We start from the raw sequence: 12,699 nt of genomic DNA on the forward strand, positions 1-12,699 counted from the left end.
AGGCGAAATAAGGCGAAAAAAAGGAGTGCCTAATTCGAAATCAGGTGAAGCGTGTTCACAATAAATTCATGTGCAGAGTGGGAGGTAAAACCCTATTGCCACAGCTGGAATAATTATGTAACAGATTAAGAACATCAAACGGCTTGCTTCTACGGTGCGGGGGAGGGCTACATCACATATTTCAACTTAGCATAAAAAAGAATAAACGATTTCTCGAAAAGAAAATTAAAAGAATTGTATTTGCTTATTTTTCACATTTCAAATAGCGATGACATTTTTGACAAACGGAGGTGCACATTAAAAAAAAAACACTATAAAAATTCATTTTAATACAAAAATTAAACTATAAACATTAAAACATAAAACAAATAGTTCCGGTGTAGACCCGGACAGGGCCTAACAATGGTGTCCATCCCAACTGTGGCCTCGGGTGCCAGGAAAATTACTTTGCAATTGGGTCAATTCCGTCCCTTAACTTCATTATTTCATCGTACAGCTTATTCATTAACTTGAAAAAGGGAAGCCTCACTCCTACTCCGCCAAGGTTGCTGATAACCCTCTTAATATCTGGAGCTAACTCGATACATAACTGGAAGAAAGTTTTGTGGTTCTCTATATTGTAGAGAAAATTGGAAGATGCAATGCTTTTTATGTCTTCCTTTTTGGTACTCATATTCAGGGCATATTTATTCTTGTCATGGACTTTCAAAGCGCTAAGCATCAGCAAAATGTAGTTCTGTTCGGATAGGGCCTTTTCCTTAAACATGAATTTCTTGTGCGTTTTGTGCACATCCTTCACGAGCGCGACTTCGCCGATAGACTCTTCGCTACCCCCTTCGCTACCCTCGCTACTCATCTGGTCACTCTCCTCGCCGCTCTCCCCCTGCTGCTCATTCGCCTTCTCGGCATCGCCACCTTCCTCCGCGTCTAGCTTTTCCTGCATGGCCTCCAAATCGCTTTCATTTAAGTTCTTCTTCTCGACGTAGACCCTAATTCTGTTAACATAATCCTCGAGTGCAACATCCTTTCCAACTTTCTCCTTCAAGAGATCCCTCTCTTCTTTCGTCAGGCTGTCGTACTTTTCTAAAAATTGTTCAGGCTTATAACCCAAGGTTTCTATAATCTCCAATGATTTTTTCTCCTCATTCTGTTTCTTCTGTCTTTCTTTGAGCCTCCTTTCAGCTTCTTCTTCATCGATTGCTTCATTTAGATTGTCCGGGTCGCTATTTTCAGACTGTACCGCTTTTTCCAACGCTACGACAATGTGATTGACAAGTTCTTTGTTAAAAAAAATGGCGTACTTTTCCGCAAGCGCGTGCATGCTTCTTAACTTTTCGCTGGTCATCCCGGAAAGGTGTTTGGACACGTCAAAAATTAGGTTATTCAGGAAGAGTAATTCCTTAAAATTTTCACTCTCCTCTTTTGTTTTTAAAGTCTTCATGATCAAATTAAGTTTTCTGATATTTTCGTTAAATTCTTCAATTTTATATTTTATGAAATCTGGATTTTTTTCTGCAAATTCTTTTATTTTTTTTTCCAATTGTTCAATCCTATCATCTGCATATCCATCCAGATTGTAGAATTTTTTTCTTTCACTTCTTTTGTTTTTCAGCACAATCTTATGGCTGAGTGGCTTTCCCGTTCTACCATTGATAAATTCCGTGATGAATTCATCCTTAGATAATTTGTGTGCGCTGAATCCAATATCTGCTTTGTTCGACCATTTGGAATACCTATTAACGCTACAGCCTTTCGGCTTCAGTCCCCGATGGATGGTTTTCAAAATGTAGCAACTGACTGGGTATAACTTCCCTATCACTTTGCCAAAATAACCTCTGCCCATATTGGAGTTATCAAACAGAACTCTGGAGGAGGATCCATTAATGAACAGGTCTATGTTCCCGAACTTAATGTATTCCATTAAATGGTCATGTGCACTGAAATAAGCATCTACATTGTAATTAAAAAGGAAATCTCTCAAAATATCATGGAAGGAATGTTCCTCATAGGAGTAGTTATCGGCTCGTCTTCCACTTGAAATTAGAGGATGATGCCCTATGACGAAAATCCAGTCACTATTCTTTGCGCTCTCGTATAACGTTTTACTGAGCCAATTGAATTGTTCCCGAAAGGAGCGATAATTTCTTATGATCGGAAATCCCACCATTAACGACCACGTATCGATAAAAATAAAGGATGCCCTGAACTTTTCTTGGCTAATTATATCTTTATACCCTACATTGTTATAAATAAAATCATAGTTAACGCAGTAGTAGTTGTTTGGCATAAAATAACCTGGGATTCTATACGAGTAGTGTTCCTGAATCTGTTCGCTCGGAAAGAAGAAGTAATCTTTTTCCCCCAAAATGGAGTAAAACGGAATGGCTTCAAAATTTTCATCCGACTCTTCATCATCAAATTGGTACAATTTCTTACGGTTATTATCATAATGGCTAAAGTCCTTCTCGTTGGAAGAAGAGTCCACTTTATTTTCCTCATTTTTATCGCTCTTCTTCTTTGGTTTTTTCTTCTTCTTTTCCTTCTTTTCCTCCATTTCTGGGGCCTCTATCTGTATGTTATTATAATGGTCCTGCATTTCTTTCATTTTTTCATTATAAAAATCTTTTATGGTTTGTTTGGTGAGCGGGTTATGCCCCATCATGCTGTTAATTTCTTGTTCACTCCTTTTCTTGAACACAAATAGTTCCTTCATTAAATTATGCCACTGGAAATTCTCCATATAATTCATAGCTCCATCATTTGGCACATTATCTCCTAAATTGATTACAAAATCAGCATTGTTCATAAAATGCCAATCTTTCATCGTCTGTACGGTACTTTTTAACTCATTAAATCCCATAAGGTTTAGCATATTCTGTACATCGAAATCCTTTTCTTCTTCAAAGCCTTGCCCAATATCTCCTAGCATCATAAAATTCATGCTATTGCTACTGCTCCTTTCGATCTTCACTGTTACATTTCTGTTTCTCATCCACACAGATTTCAACATACAATATGCACTCAAACAATTTGGCGGTGCGAACATTTCATCGTCGCTCATTTTGTACTCTCCATAGGCCTTTCGTTTCTTCATCTTCCTCTTTTCTACTTTTTCCACTATGGCAAAGTCGTTTTTCTTCTTCTCTATAAGCCCAAAATATTCTTTCACTAATTTTATTTGTAAATATAATTCATCAAAAATGTCGTATGAGAAAAAGATTCCTATAATGTTCGTGTATCTAACCAGATGGTCAAATGTTGTTATTCCTAATTTTTTCAAAGCTTCGTACAATTTCGTCACGGTAGCGTTATCCCTATTCGACGTTATCGCATTGATTAGGGTTAGGACATTAAATGAACTTCCATTTAGGAAAAAATCTTTTCTCATTTTGTACGTAACTCCTGGTATTCCATTTCTGTATTTTCTCATTGGGGCTGAGCCCCCTTCGCTGTTCTCTGCAGCGTGGCAGATTTGATTGTTATAACTTTCTAGGAGGGCCTCCCGTTTCGCGTCATCCTCGTACACGTCGTGGTCATACAGTTCGTCTGACTCATCGGCGTCGTTCTCCTCTTGCCCTTGTTTCTTCGCTGCAGACGCCGCTTCTTCCGTTTTGTTCGTGCCCCCTTTTTTCGTGTGCTCTACCTCCTCGTGTGTTTCTGCCTCCCTGTGTGTTTCTACCTCCTCGTGTGTTTCTCCCTCCTTGTGCGTTTCTACCTCCTTGTGCGTTTCTACCTCCTCGTGCGTTTCTTCGTCCACGTCGTCCTCCACATGCGACAACTTTTTGGCATCACCGCCCTCGTTCTGTTTCTCTTTCGAGTTGGTCTCCTCACTAGGGGTGGATGATCCCTTATCAGAGTCTGTTTCATTGGGCCCCTTCCCCTCCTCTGATTCTTGCGGACTGGAAACCAAACTTCGGCACTGCAAACTATACTCGGTCCCATTTTTTTTTTTTTTCTTATTATCTATTTTTTTAGGTATGTAAACCTTTTTTTTATTATTCATACTGTAAAAACGGTATCCGTCATTTTTCCAATTTTGTAAAAATATTTCATAGATTGTTTTTTTTTTGCTTAAAATTCTTTCCTTTTCTTCATTCTTGTGGTCAACCTTGTAGTACATATTTTTCACCTCGAAAATGTAGTTGTCCCTTTCATCAATAAATTCTCTGAAAAATTCATTTTCAATAGAATTCATTAACTTGTTTCTGTCTTGGAAGCTATTTATAACATGGTCGAAGGTGCTCAAATTATCTCGGTAGTAAACAAATAGTAAAGACAAAATATCAATTAATTTTACGTGAAAGGTTACCTTTTCATCCGTGCTGTACTGAGAACCCAGGAAGACTAAGGTCTCGTTTAGCAAGTGCTTGTATTTTTTGGAACTTTTATGAATGCTAAAATTTACATAGTCCATATATTTGTATTTCACTTTATCAAATTCGTTTGATCCTTTATTTTGTAAATATTCTTCATATTCTCTCTCTTCTTCTTTTTCTTTTTTACTTTTGCCTTTGTCGCCATTTTCCTCCTTAATAATTCTTCTTAACAGTGCCCCCCTTATATTACTTCTTAACAAAACGTTGTCATGGCTCAGGAGTCCCTTCCGCGTGGGGTACTTTAAAAGGATAAGAGGGAGGATGATCACAAGGTATTTTGTTATATTCATTACAATTCCATTTAATAGAAAAATGAGGAAAACAGAAGAGGCGGACGCACAAATGCACACATGAACGGAGCGGAAAACGCGAACATAAACCCGGGGTCAAATTAGACGATAGCTAAAAATAACGTGGTGGGGTGTTCACGAGGCGGTTTTGAAACTGAGCCGTTTGGATCTTCGTGGGAATACTTATACAAGAAATTTTACGTAAGTCCCCACGCGTTTATGTGTATACTTATGCAAACGCGCAGAGCGCATGCAATTTGTGTCCTTCCTCTGTGCACTAAACATCAATACATATAAATATATATATACACATATATATATACATATGTAGAGCCTCGAAATGGCAGGCACGTCTCAAATTCAATGGTACAAAGGGGAAGTATATACACGTGGGTACGAATAATTCTGTTGCAACTTTGTCCAACTCAAGATAGTTTAAAAAAAAAAAACGGGAAATATGAATTCGTAAAATGTTAAGGCAAAAGTGGCATAAACAGCGGAACACATAGTTGTGTCCCTTTTTTCAAAGCTGTGATTGAAGACTGGATCGAATGGCCACGTAAATGAGGCGTACATATATGTATTAATTTTACATATATACGCGCAAATGCGTCGCACGTGGAGAAACTGCTTGGAACCCCAGGGCAGGGCAGCTTCGCGAAAGCGCAAAAGAGCAAAAACGGGAATGCTTAATCACGGGTTCCAACTGGCACATACATCAAATGCGACATAAAAGTGGTACATGTATAAACGCGCGTATGTAATATATACGGGTAAATAAATAATTACCGTAAAACATTAAAATTATGAAATATCCCCCAAACGGTTGAAAGTTGAAGTTCGTCTTTCCTCTTAAATGAATTATTTTATTTTCTATGTTAATTTTTCTCGTGCGTATTGTCACGAGTTCGCACAATTTTTTTTTTTTTCTGCTTCTGCTTTTTCTTTCTTTTTCTACATAACGTTGATATACAACAGCGTTATGTGTTATGCGTTATACGTGTAAAAGAGTTAAACGTAATTGAATTTATTCATGGTTTATTTTATGTACACTGAAAAAATGACAATAAAATAAGCCGCAGAGGTATTAAAAAAAAACGTGAACAAATAAGCAAATAGCGAATAGGCGTAAATTGCTAAAATAAAGGAGCAGGGGATTCACTTACAATAATATATAATTTTTTTCATGGGTTGAAATAACAAGCCCTCTTTCCCTTCCAAATTTTTTTTTCTCCACTTGAATAAATTTTGTTGTGCATGCTATGTAAATATATACACTTATATACAATGTGGTTTTTCTGTTTTGCGCTATTAACTTTTCAGTCAATTTTTAATTTAGCAACTGTTTTGCCAGGCAGTTCGCAATTCGCCAGTGCAAGATTGCAATTTCATCATTGACCAATTTGTGCTTCACGGCTGCAGAGAGTTTGTTTCTCCCGCGTCAACCGTTGTTTCGTCGTTTCGCTGTTTCACAAAAAAGAAAAAAAACAGATTTAAGATTAAGCAGCAATGTGAACCTTTTTTTTTTTTCTTACTTTTATTTTCTCAGCTGAGTTGAGTTATTTTTTTATCGTATCTTTAGCAAGTGGAACATTATAAAAGTGTTCTCGTATAGAAAACGTGCGCGGTGTCAAGAAAGGGTTTGCATGGTTGCGCTTTTTATTCCTCATTTTTAAAAAGAAAAGTACTTCAAAATGAAAAATTAATTTTACAAGAAATTGGAGAGCTGGTTCTTTTTAAAGAAAAGTACAAAAAATGTGTTGTAAAAAAAAAGAACCCCCCACTGAAAAGGGGGATCCCCTTCACTGACAAAAAGCGAGCCATGCAAATATACATATGCGTATGTACGAATATATGTATAAGGGGCATAGGGTGGCGAATCAAATAGCTTCTATGCAAAAATGTGCTTCAAAAGGGAAATAAGGTAAGAAGAAAAAAAAAAAACCTTCGAATGACCCACAGTACAATTCGCCTTTCCAGCGAGTGCGTACGGGGCAAAGGGTTAGAAATTAAAAAGTGATATTCCTTATTTTTTCTAAAAGGATCGCTCACTTTTAGGATCTTCACGCGTGCGCCCATTTCGTGTATCAGTACGACGTGTTGTTCCGTGCAGTGACCAAGTTTGCATTATCATTGGGTGAATTGTTCAGCAGGTTGAGGTTCCATTCTTGCCTTATTATTCTCTTCATCTCGGAAAATTCACTTAAATTTGTCATAATGACGTTAGCCAAGTCGTATTCGTCATTGATATCCTGAAAAAGAGGGGAATTTCCACGGTGGGTGAAGGGTGTTAGAATTGTGAGGCTCAGAGTAGAAATGTTCTACTCATTCGACTAAATGCACACGCGTGAAGATATAAACACGCGCCATGCACATGTGTGAAGATACAAACACGCACCATGCACATGTGTGAATATATAAACAAACACCATGCATAGGCGCATGCGACAGTGATGAGCCACCTTCGCATTCGAGCACATTGACAAGGTGTCAAAGAAAAAAAAAAAAGAAAAAAACACTCACCTTAAATTGGGATATATTCAAATTCTGGTTGCATGTTTTGTTAATTTCTTCAATCAGCGCAAAACACTCTTCCTCCTGTAATTGATACAAGGGAGAGGCGTGGAAAAATAAAATGTATCTTCCACAACAGTGGACTCAAATATACATGCACGCTATGGCATTGTGGTACACATAAATATATATATGGGCGCAAATATGCTCGTGTGTTAACGGCTAGCCTGTTATAATTACGTTTAAGGAACAGATGGGCTTATACAGCTTCAAACTTATCTTCACGTTTTTAATGTTCTCCAAGATGCTGTTAAGAACAACGTTTTTGTAATATCTCCTCGTGTACCCCTGAAAATTGGGCGAATGACACAAACGCTAACATGAGAAAAAGGTTCGTTGGCTTCTGCAAGAAGTTGAGGAGCAGTCCTTCAAACTGCGGGTGAAAGAGTTTGAACCTACCTTGTAGTACAGGTGCAACAATTTTACAATGACCAAATGGTGGAATTTGATCGAAAGTAATAGAATGGAGAAATATCCCAGCAGTGATATGACAATCTGTTAAGGGGAAGTGCAGGTAGGGGGATGGTCATTTGTGCCAACGTGGAGAAACAGTTCAGGAAAGTTCGAACGGGTGTAGTAAAACATACACATGCGCAAAGAACGCACCTTTGTGAGGTTAAAATTTTTATGATTGAAGAGATTTAGAAACTTTTCCAAATAAAGATTAAGAATCATATGCTTCGACATAAACATTTTAATGTTGCTCTTTGCGCTTTTGTACAAACTGAGAATATTTTTCTTGTCCTTAATTTCTTCATAGTATTTACTTGGATTAAAATGATAATTTCGAATGTCTGTTTTTTTCATTTTATTGCTATCCGATGAAACTTCTTCTTCCTCTTTCTCCTCCTCCATCTCTTCCTGGTCATATTTTACACTGGTCTTAGCACTTTGTCTTTTATTCTGCACAAATATTTGTGCGAATATATTTTTTTTCATGTACATATTTTTATGTTTGCTTATATGTATCGAATTATCATTTGTTGCAAAAATGTTTTTATGATATATTATTCGGACGATGTTGTTAAAATCCGAGTGTTTTTTTCTTTCTCTTTTCTTTGCTTTCAAATGTACATGCTTGGCGCACAAAAAGAGGTCATACACATTGCTCGCATATATATACGTGATGGTGAAAATTAAAAGGTAGTTAATTACGACAAGTGCAATGTTGCAATAACACTTGAGATAAAAGTTCGTTTTTTCCAGACCAGTGTAGTAATTCTTTTTGCTTAGAAGAAATTTATTATAATTACTGACAGTAATAGTTATGGAGTGTTTTTCTCGCTCTTTTTTTTTTTTTAAACTGCTTTGATTTGCATATTTGGTGAGTTCATGCAAATCTTTATAGGAACGTTTACTGCAAATGCAGCTGTCTTTGTTAACGTAAACCACTTTACTCCTACACCTGGAGTGCTTCAACGCTGAGGGCTTGTTCGTCACATATCTATTCTCTGGATCACTGATTCGGATTGTAACTGGTTTGTTTTTCTTATTAACTTGCGTGGGAAGATATCCTTGCTCAAGGGGGTTCTCTTCACTACCTACCGCTTCGTATGCCCGACTTGAATTACCTAGAATGTTAATTTTGCTTCGAATAGCTTTAAAATAATTTTCATTAGGTTCACTCTCCTGCAGTTTCTTCACACTCCCAATTCTATTATTGTCGGATGAAGTTCTACCATTGCCATTTTCCTCGGCAGAATTGAGAGCCATACTTTGGTTACTTTTTTCCATCATATTCATGAAGAACATCTTTTTTTTGGCCTTAGGTGCATTTTTTTTCAGAGAAGCAGGGAGAGCAAGAAGTCTATTTTCATCGTAACAGATTGCCCTGTCGTCATATTCGTTATACGAATTTGCGTTCTGCATATTAACCAAGTTTTTTATCTTATCTTTAAATAAATTATTTTTTTCTTTATTTTTAAATTTGAGAAATTTCTTCTTCATGTGAAAAAAAAATTTTTTTTTTTTGCTAAAATTGTTCTTGTGTGTGTTTTTTTCTTCCTCGTCCATCTGTTCAATATTTAAAGAATGTTCTGTCTCACTTTTCCCAGCTATGTGTGTAGGTCCACTAAACGTCTTATCCCCCATTTCGTTGTCACTTTTTTGGGAGAAAGAGTCGTTTGATTTTCTGCTATTAAGCTGATTATTCCCCCTTCCATGCTTCTTTTCAATCGCCTTTTTTATATTCTTATACATAGTGTTTGAGTATGCAAATTTCGTTTTTTCCCTGCTTCTTATAATTCTATGCATGTCGTATTCGCTAAAATATCCGCTCCTGTAAAATTTGAGGTAGTCTCGATTTCTTTTAATTATTCTCCTCGGCACAGTGAATGAAACATTCGAGTTAGTGGCATTCTTTGACTTCTTGCCCACATTCAGGGGGGGGATAATTTTTTCCTTTTTTTCTTTAGAATTTACAAACTCGTCGTTGTCTTTTATGAAAGATAAGTTATTATCCCGTTCATTCTCCACATGGTGTACCTCGACGCCTTTATTGGAGTAAGTACGCTCCTCATCGCTGATCAAATTAATCAATTTCCTTTGACCCCCGAGGTGCATTTCATCACTTAGTAACTCTTTCTCAACCAACGTCACGGGTGTCAATTTGTAACTTTTATTTTTTTCCTTCTTATTCGTTTTCCTCTTTACGTAGGAAATGATTTTGTTTTTTAATTCCTTCCTCTTAGAATTGAAGGATAGGTTCTGCAGGATATGTCTTCCTCGTGCTTTCTTGTCCTCCTCGATCATGTCAGCGGTGGCAAATTCTAAGTCATACTTTTTGTAATTCATAAAACTGGGGTTAATCTTTAGGTCCATCGAGTCTTCCTTCTTTTCTCTTTCGAACTTCCCCTCTTTGTACGTAGACGTGTTGGAGATAAAACTTTTGTCCATGGGACAGTTTTTTACTAAAGTATTTCTGTAAGTTCTGTTGTAATTACTTGCAGTGCTACTTCTGACGTAGGACGGGTTAACCGCGCAATTGTTCTCACTGGGTATTACGCCTACGTCGGCACTATTCAGCATCTGCTTCCCCACGGCGTATTTTTCCCTGTTTTCGCCACCAGAGGGTGGAGATAAATTTTGCAAATCGAATAACTCTACATTTTTATACCTGTCAAATTCATTTTCACTATAGTGTTCATATTTTTCTCCCTTTTTCTGTTTGATTTTCGCCAAATGGTTGTCCTTACTGTAGCTAAAATTATCCTGCACACTTTCGTTGTTAATTTTGCTTTCTATCATGTGGAACCTTTTCTTAAAACGATTGTTGCATTTTTCGGATTTGTAAATATTTTTAATTTTGCTAAGTTTCTCTTCCTTCATATCTTTTAATTTTCCCAGAAAACTTTTCATCGTCTTCTTTTGATTTTCATTATTCCCATGTAGATCCTCTCCTTTCTCACGGCTTACATAGCCTTGGTCGTTACACATCGGGTGATTTTCCTGCGAGAAGAAGTTATATGTCCCTAATTTACTTTTACAGTGGTCTCTTAATTCATTAAGGGAAAAATATTTATCCTTCCTAAATTTGCTGCGAATGGGGTGCATCTTCTTCTTCTTCAAATTGAAGGCGTCGTCAAGGGCGCTGTTATTTAATTCGTTGAAGGCGGTCTCCTCGGAGGTCATAAAGAGTTGGTCCTGACTGGGATCACTGTGGTGTGGGGTCAAACAACTCTTTCGACCATCGTCGTAGTATCCCGGGCTCCACTGGCACGTGGGATTCTCATCATAGAAGTGAGGCTTCACTCGATTGATGTCAGATCCGCGGTCCCCCCCTCCGTTGTGCGAGCTCATGTAGCCTTCCCAATCATAGGCATTTTGGGCCCCCCAATAATCATCCCTGTTATGCTGAGCTTCCACTGCAAAGTCGTCCCCGAGGTCTCCTTCCCAGTCATATCCACATTTGGGTGCAAAATTGTCACCGCTATTATGAAGCGCTTCCGCTGCGATGCCTCCTTTCACGTTTACTTCCCCCTCTGCGATACTACATAATACTACGTTGGGCAGCTCAACGGCGAAATTTAAAGTGGGACACGCAGCGATTCTTTCTTTGCCTTTCTGCAGGGGGGGGACAGTTAGCACATTGGCATCATCACTTTGAATGTTGTCCTTTAATTGAGGTTCGGCGGATTTCCTGCAATTCGTCAAAGGTGTTCCGTTTTGCTGGTCTGGTTTGGACGGCACCTCTTCCTTTATGCTAGCCGTGTATTTATTCGTTATCGCTTCCTTTTTTTCCTTTACTTCCGTTTCTTTTATTTCTTCCCTTTCATCTTTATCTTCTCTTTCTTCCGTTTCTTCCCTTTCTTCCGTTTCTTCCCTTTCTTCCGTTGCTTCCCTTTCTTCTGTTCCTTCCCTTTCATCTTTTTCTTCTCTTCCTTCCGTTTCTTCCCTTTCTTCCGTTGCTTCCCTTTCTTCTGTTCCTTCCCTTTCTTCCCATTTCTTCTCTTCGCAGAAGAGCTCATCCACATTTTTTTCAAACAGGCTGGCATTTTTAAGGTCGTCCAGCGCGTCTGAGGAGAGATTTTTGCCTAAGTCAAGCTTAATGTTCTTTTTATTCAGCTTCCTTTTCTGTTTCCAATTCTTGAATATACATTTTGATTTGAACAGCAAGTTGGACGTGTAGGTCTTTTCTTCACTTTTCTTCTTCGCTTCTAAGTTGGTCAATTCTTCATTGTGCTCTGAACAGTCACTCTTTTTTTCCCTATGTTTTGCTACTCTTTTTCCTCTTTTTTTGTTTTTATTTAGGAAATAAAAATATAATGGAAAATCGTTGTTCAGTCCTCCATGCACAGTGATTATTAAAAGGCAATACATGTAAATAAAAATTAATATCAAATTGATGTATATAATTTCGATTTTGTTGTAAAAGTATCCGGGAAAGTATTCAATAATGCTGTAGAAGTTTTTCTTCCTGTTGCTACTGTTGTGTGTTCGGTCGCAACTGTTTGCGGTGCACCCTTGTGTGCTTTTTCTACCTTTAGTTTTCACGCTTTTTTCGCTACAGTGGTCGTTGGATAGGAAGCTCGAGTGGTGCTGATTGATCGTGCGACGACTCCCTACATTGTTACCGGACTTGAAGAAGTGGACATACCTAGCACTCTCGTATAAACTTAAATCCATGGAATATTTCTCGTTATTTATTTCAAAGCAGAACTCTCTGCTGCCACAGGTCCTTCGGTCTCCCAACTCGTCGACATTTTTCTCGTCCCCCTGCACCTTCTCAATAGGTACCTTGTTGCTAGACTCATAATAATTATTTTTCATGTGATTTACAATTTTAATCTCCAAATCGAGTAGCATAATTTCGTTGATGCCTAGATCTTCAGAATAATTTTCAACGTCATCATCAAAGGTATAATTATATTTTGAAAAAAACGAAGTATTTCGTTCAAAATAATGTTTTCCTTCAGACAGTGGCAGGGAACTGGGTGCAATCGAAGTCCTGTCATGTACAC

The 12,699-nt window shown here is 37.7% G+C and overlaps 3 protein-coding genes across 3 annotated transcripts in view; all 3 read right to left on the bottom strand.

Annotated features, from left to right (window-relative positions):
- Positions 1-442: 442 nt before the first annotated feature.
- Positions 443-4,666, bottom strand: C922_00136 (hypothetical protein; the record flags this gene model as incomplete). The annotated part of the gene is made up of 1 exon (XM_008815753.1): positions 443-4,666. The coding sequence occupies one exon, from the start codon at positions 4,664-4,666 to the stop codon at positions 443-445; it is 4,224 nt and encodes a 1,407-aa protein (XP_008813975.1).
- A 2,087-nt stretch (positions 4,667-6,753) lies between these two features.
- On the bottom strand, positions 6,754-12,544 carry C922_00137 (hypothetical protein; the record flags this gene model as incomplete). Its single annotated transcript, XM_008815754.1, has 5 exons — positions 6,754-6,918; positions 7,190-7,264; positions 7,421-7,528; positions 7,640-7,735; positions 7,847-12,544. 5 exons carry the CDS (start codon positions 12,542-12,544, stop codon positions 6,754-6,756), a joined length of 5,142 nt encoding a protein of 1,713 aa, XP_008813976.1.
- A 14-nt stretch (positions 12,545-12,558) lies between these two features.
- Positions 12,559-12,699, bottom strand: part of C922_00138 (hypothetical protein) — a gene marked incomplete at both ends in the record, with an annotated part of 3,998 nt that continues 3,857 nt past the window's right edge. The window contains one exon of the mRNA XM_008815755.1: positions 12,559-12,648. Within this exon, the coding sequence (XP_008813977.1) occupies positions 12,559-12,648 (90 nt within the window). The remainder of the gene's footprint in view (positions 12,649-12,699) is intronic.

This window comes from Plasmodium inui (assembly GCF_000524495.1).
Source record: "Plasmodium inui San Antonio 1 unplaced genomic scaffold supercont1.1, whole genome shotgun sequence".
NCBI lineage: Eukaryota > Apicomplexa > Aconoidasida > Haemosporida > Plasmodiidae > Plasmodium > Plasmodium inui.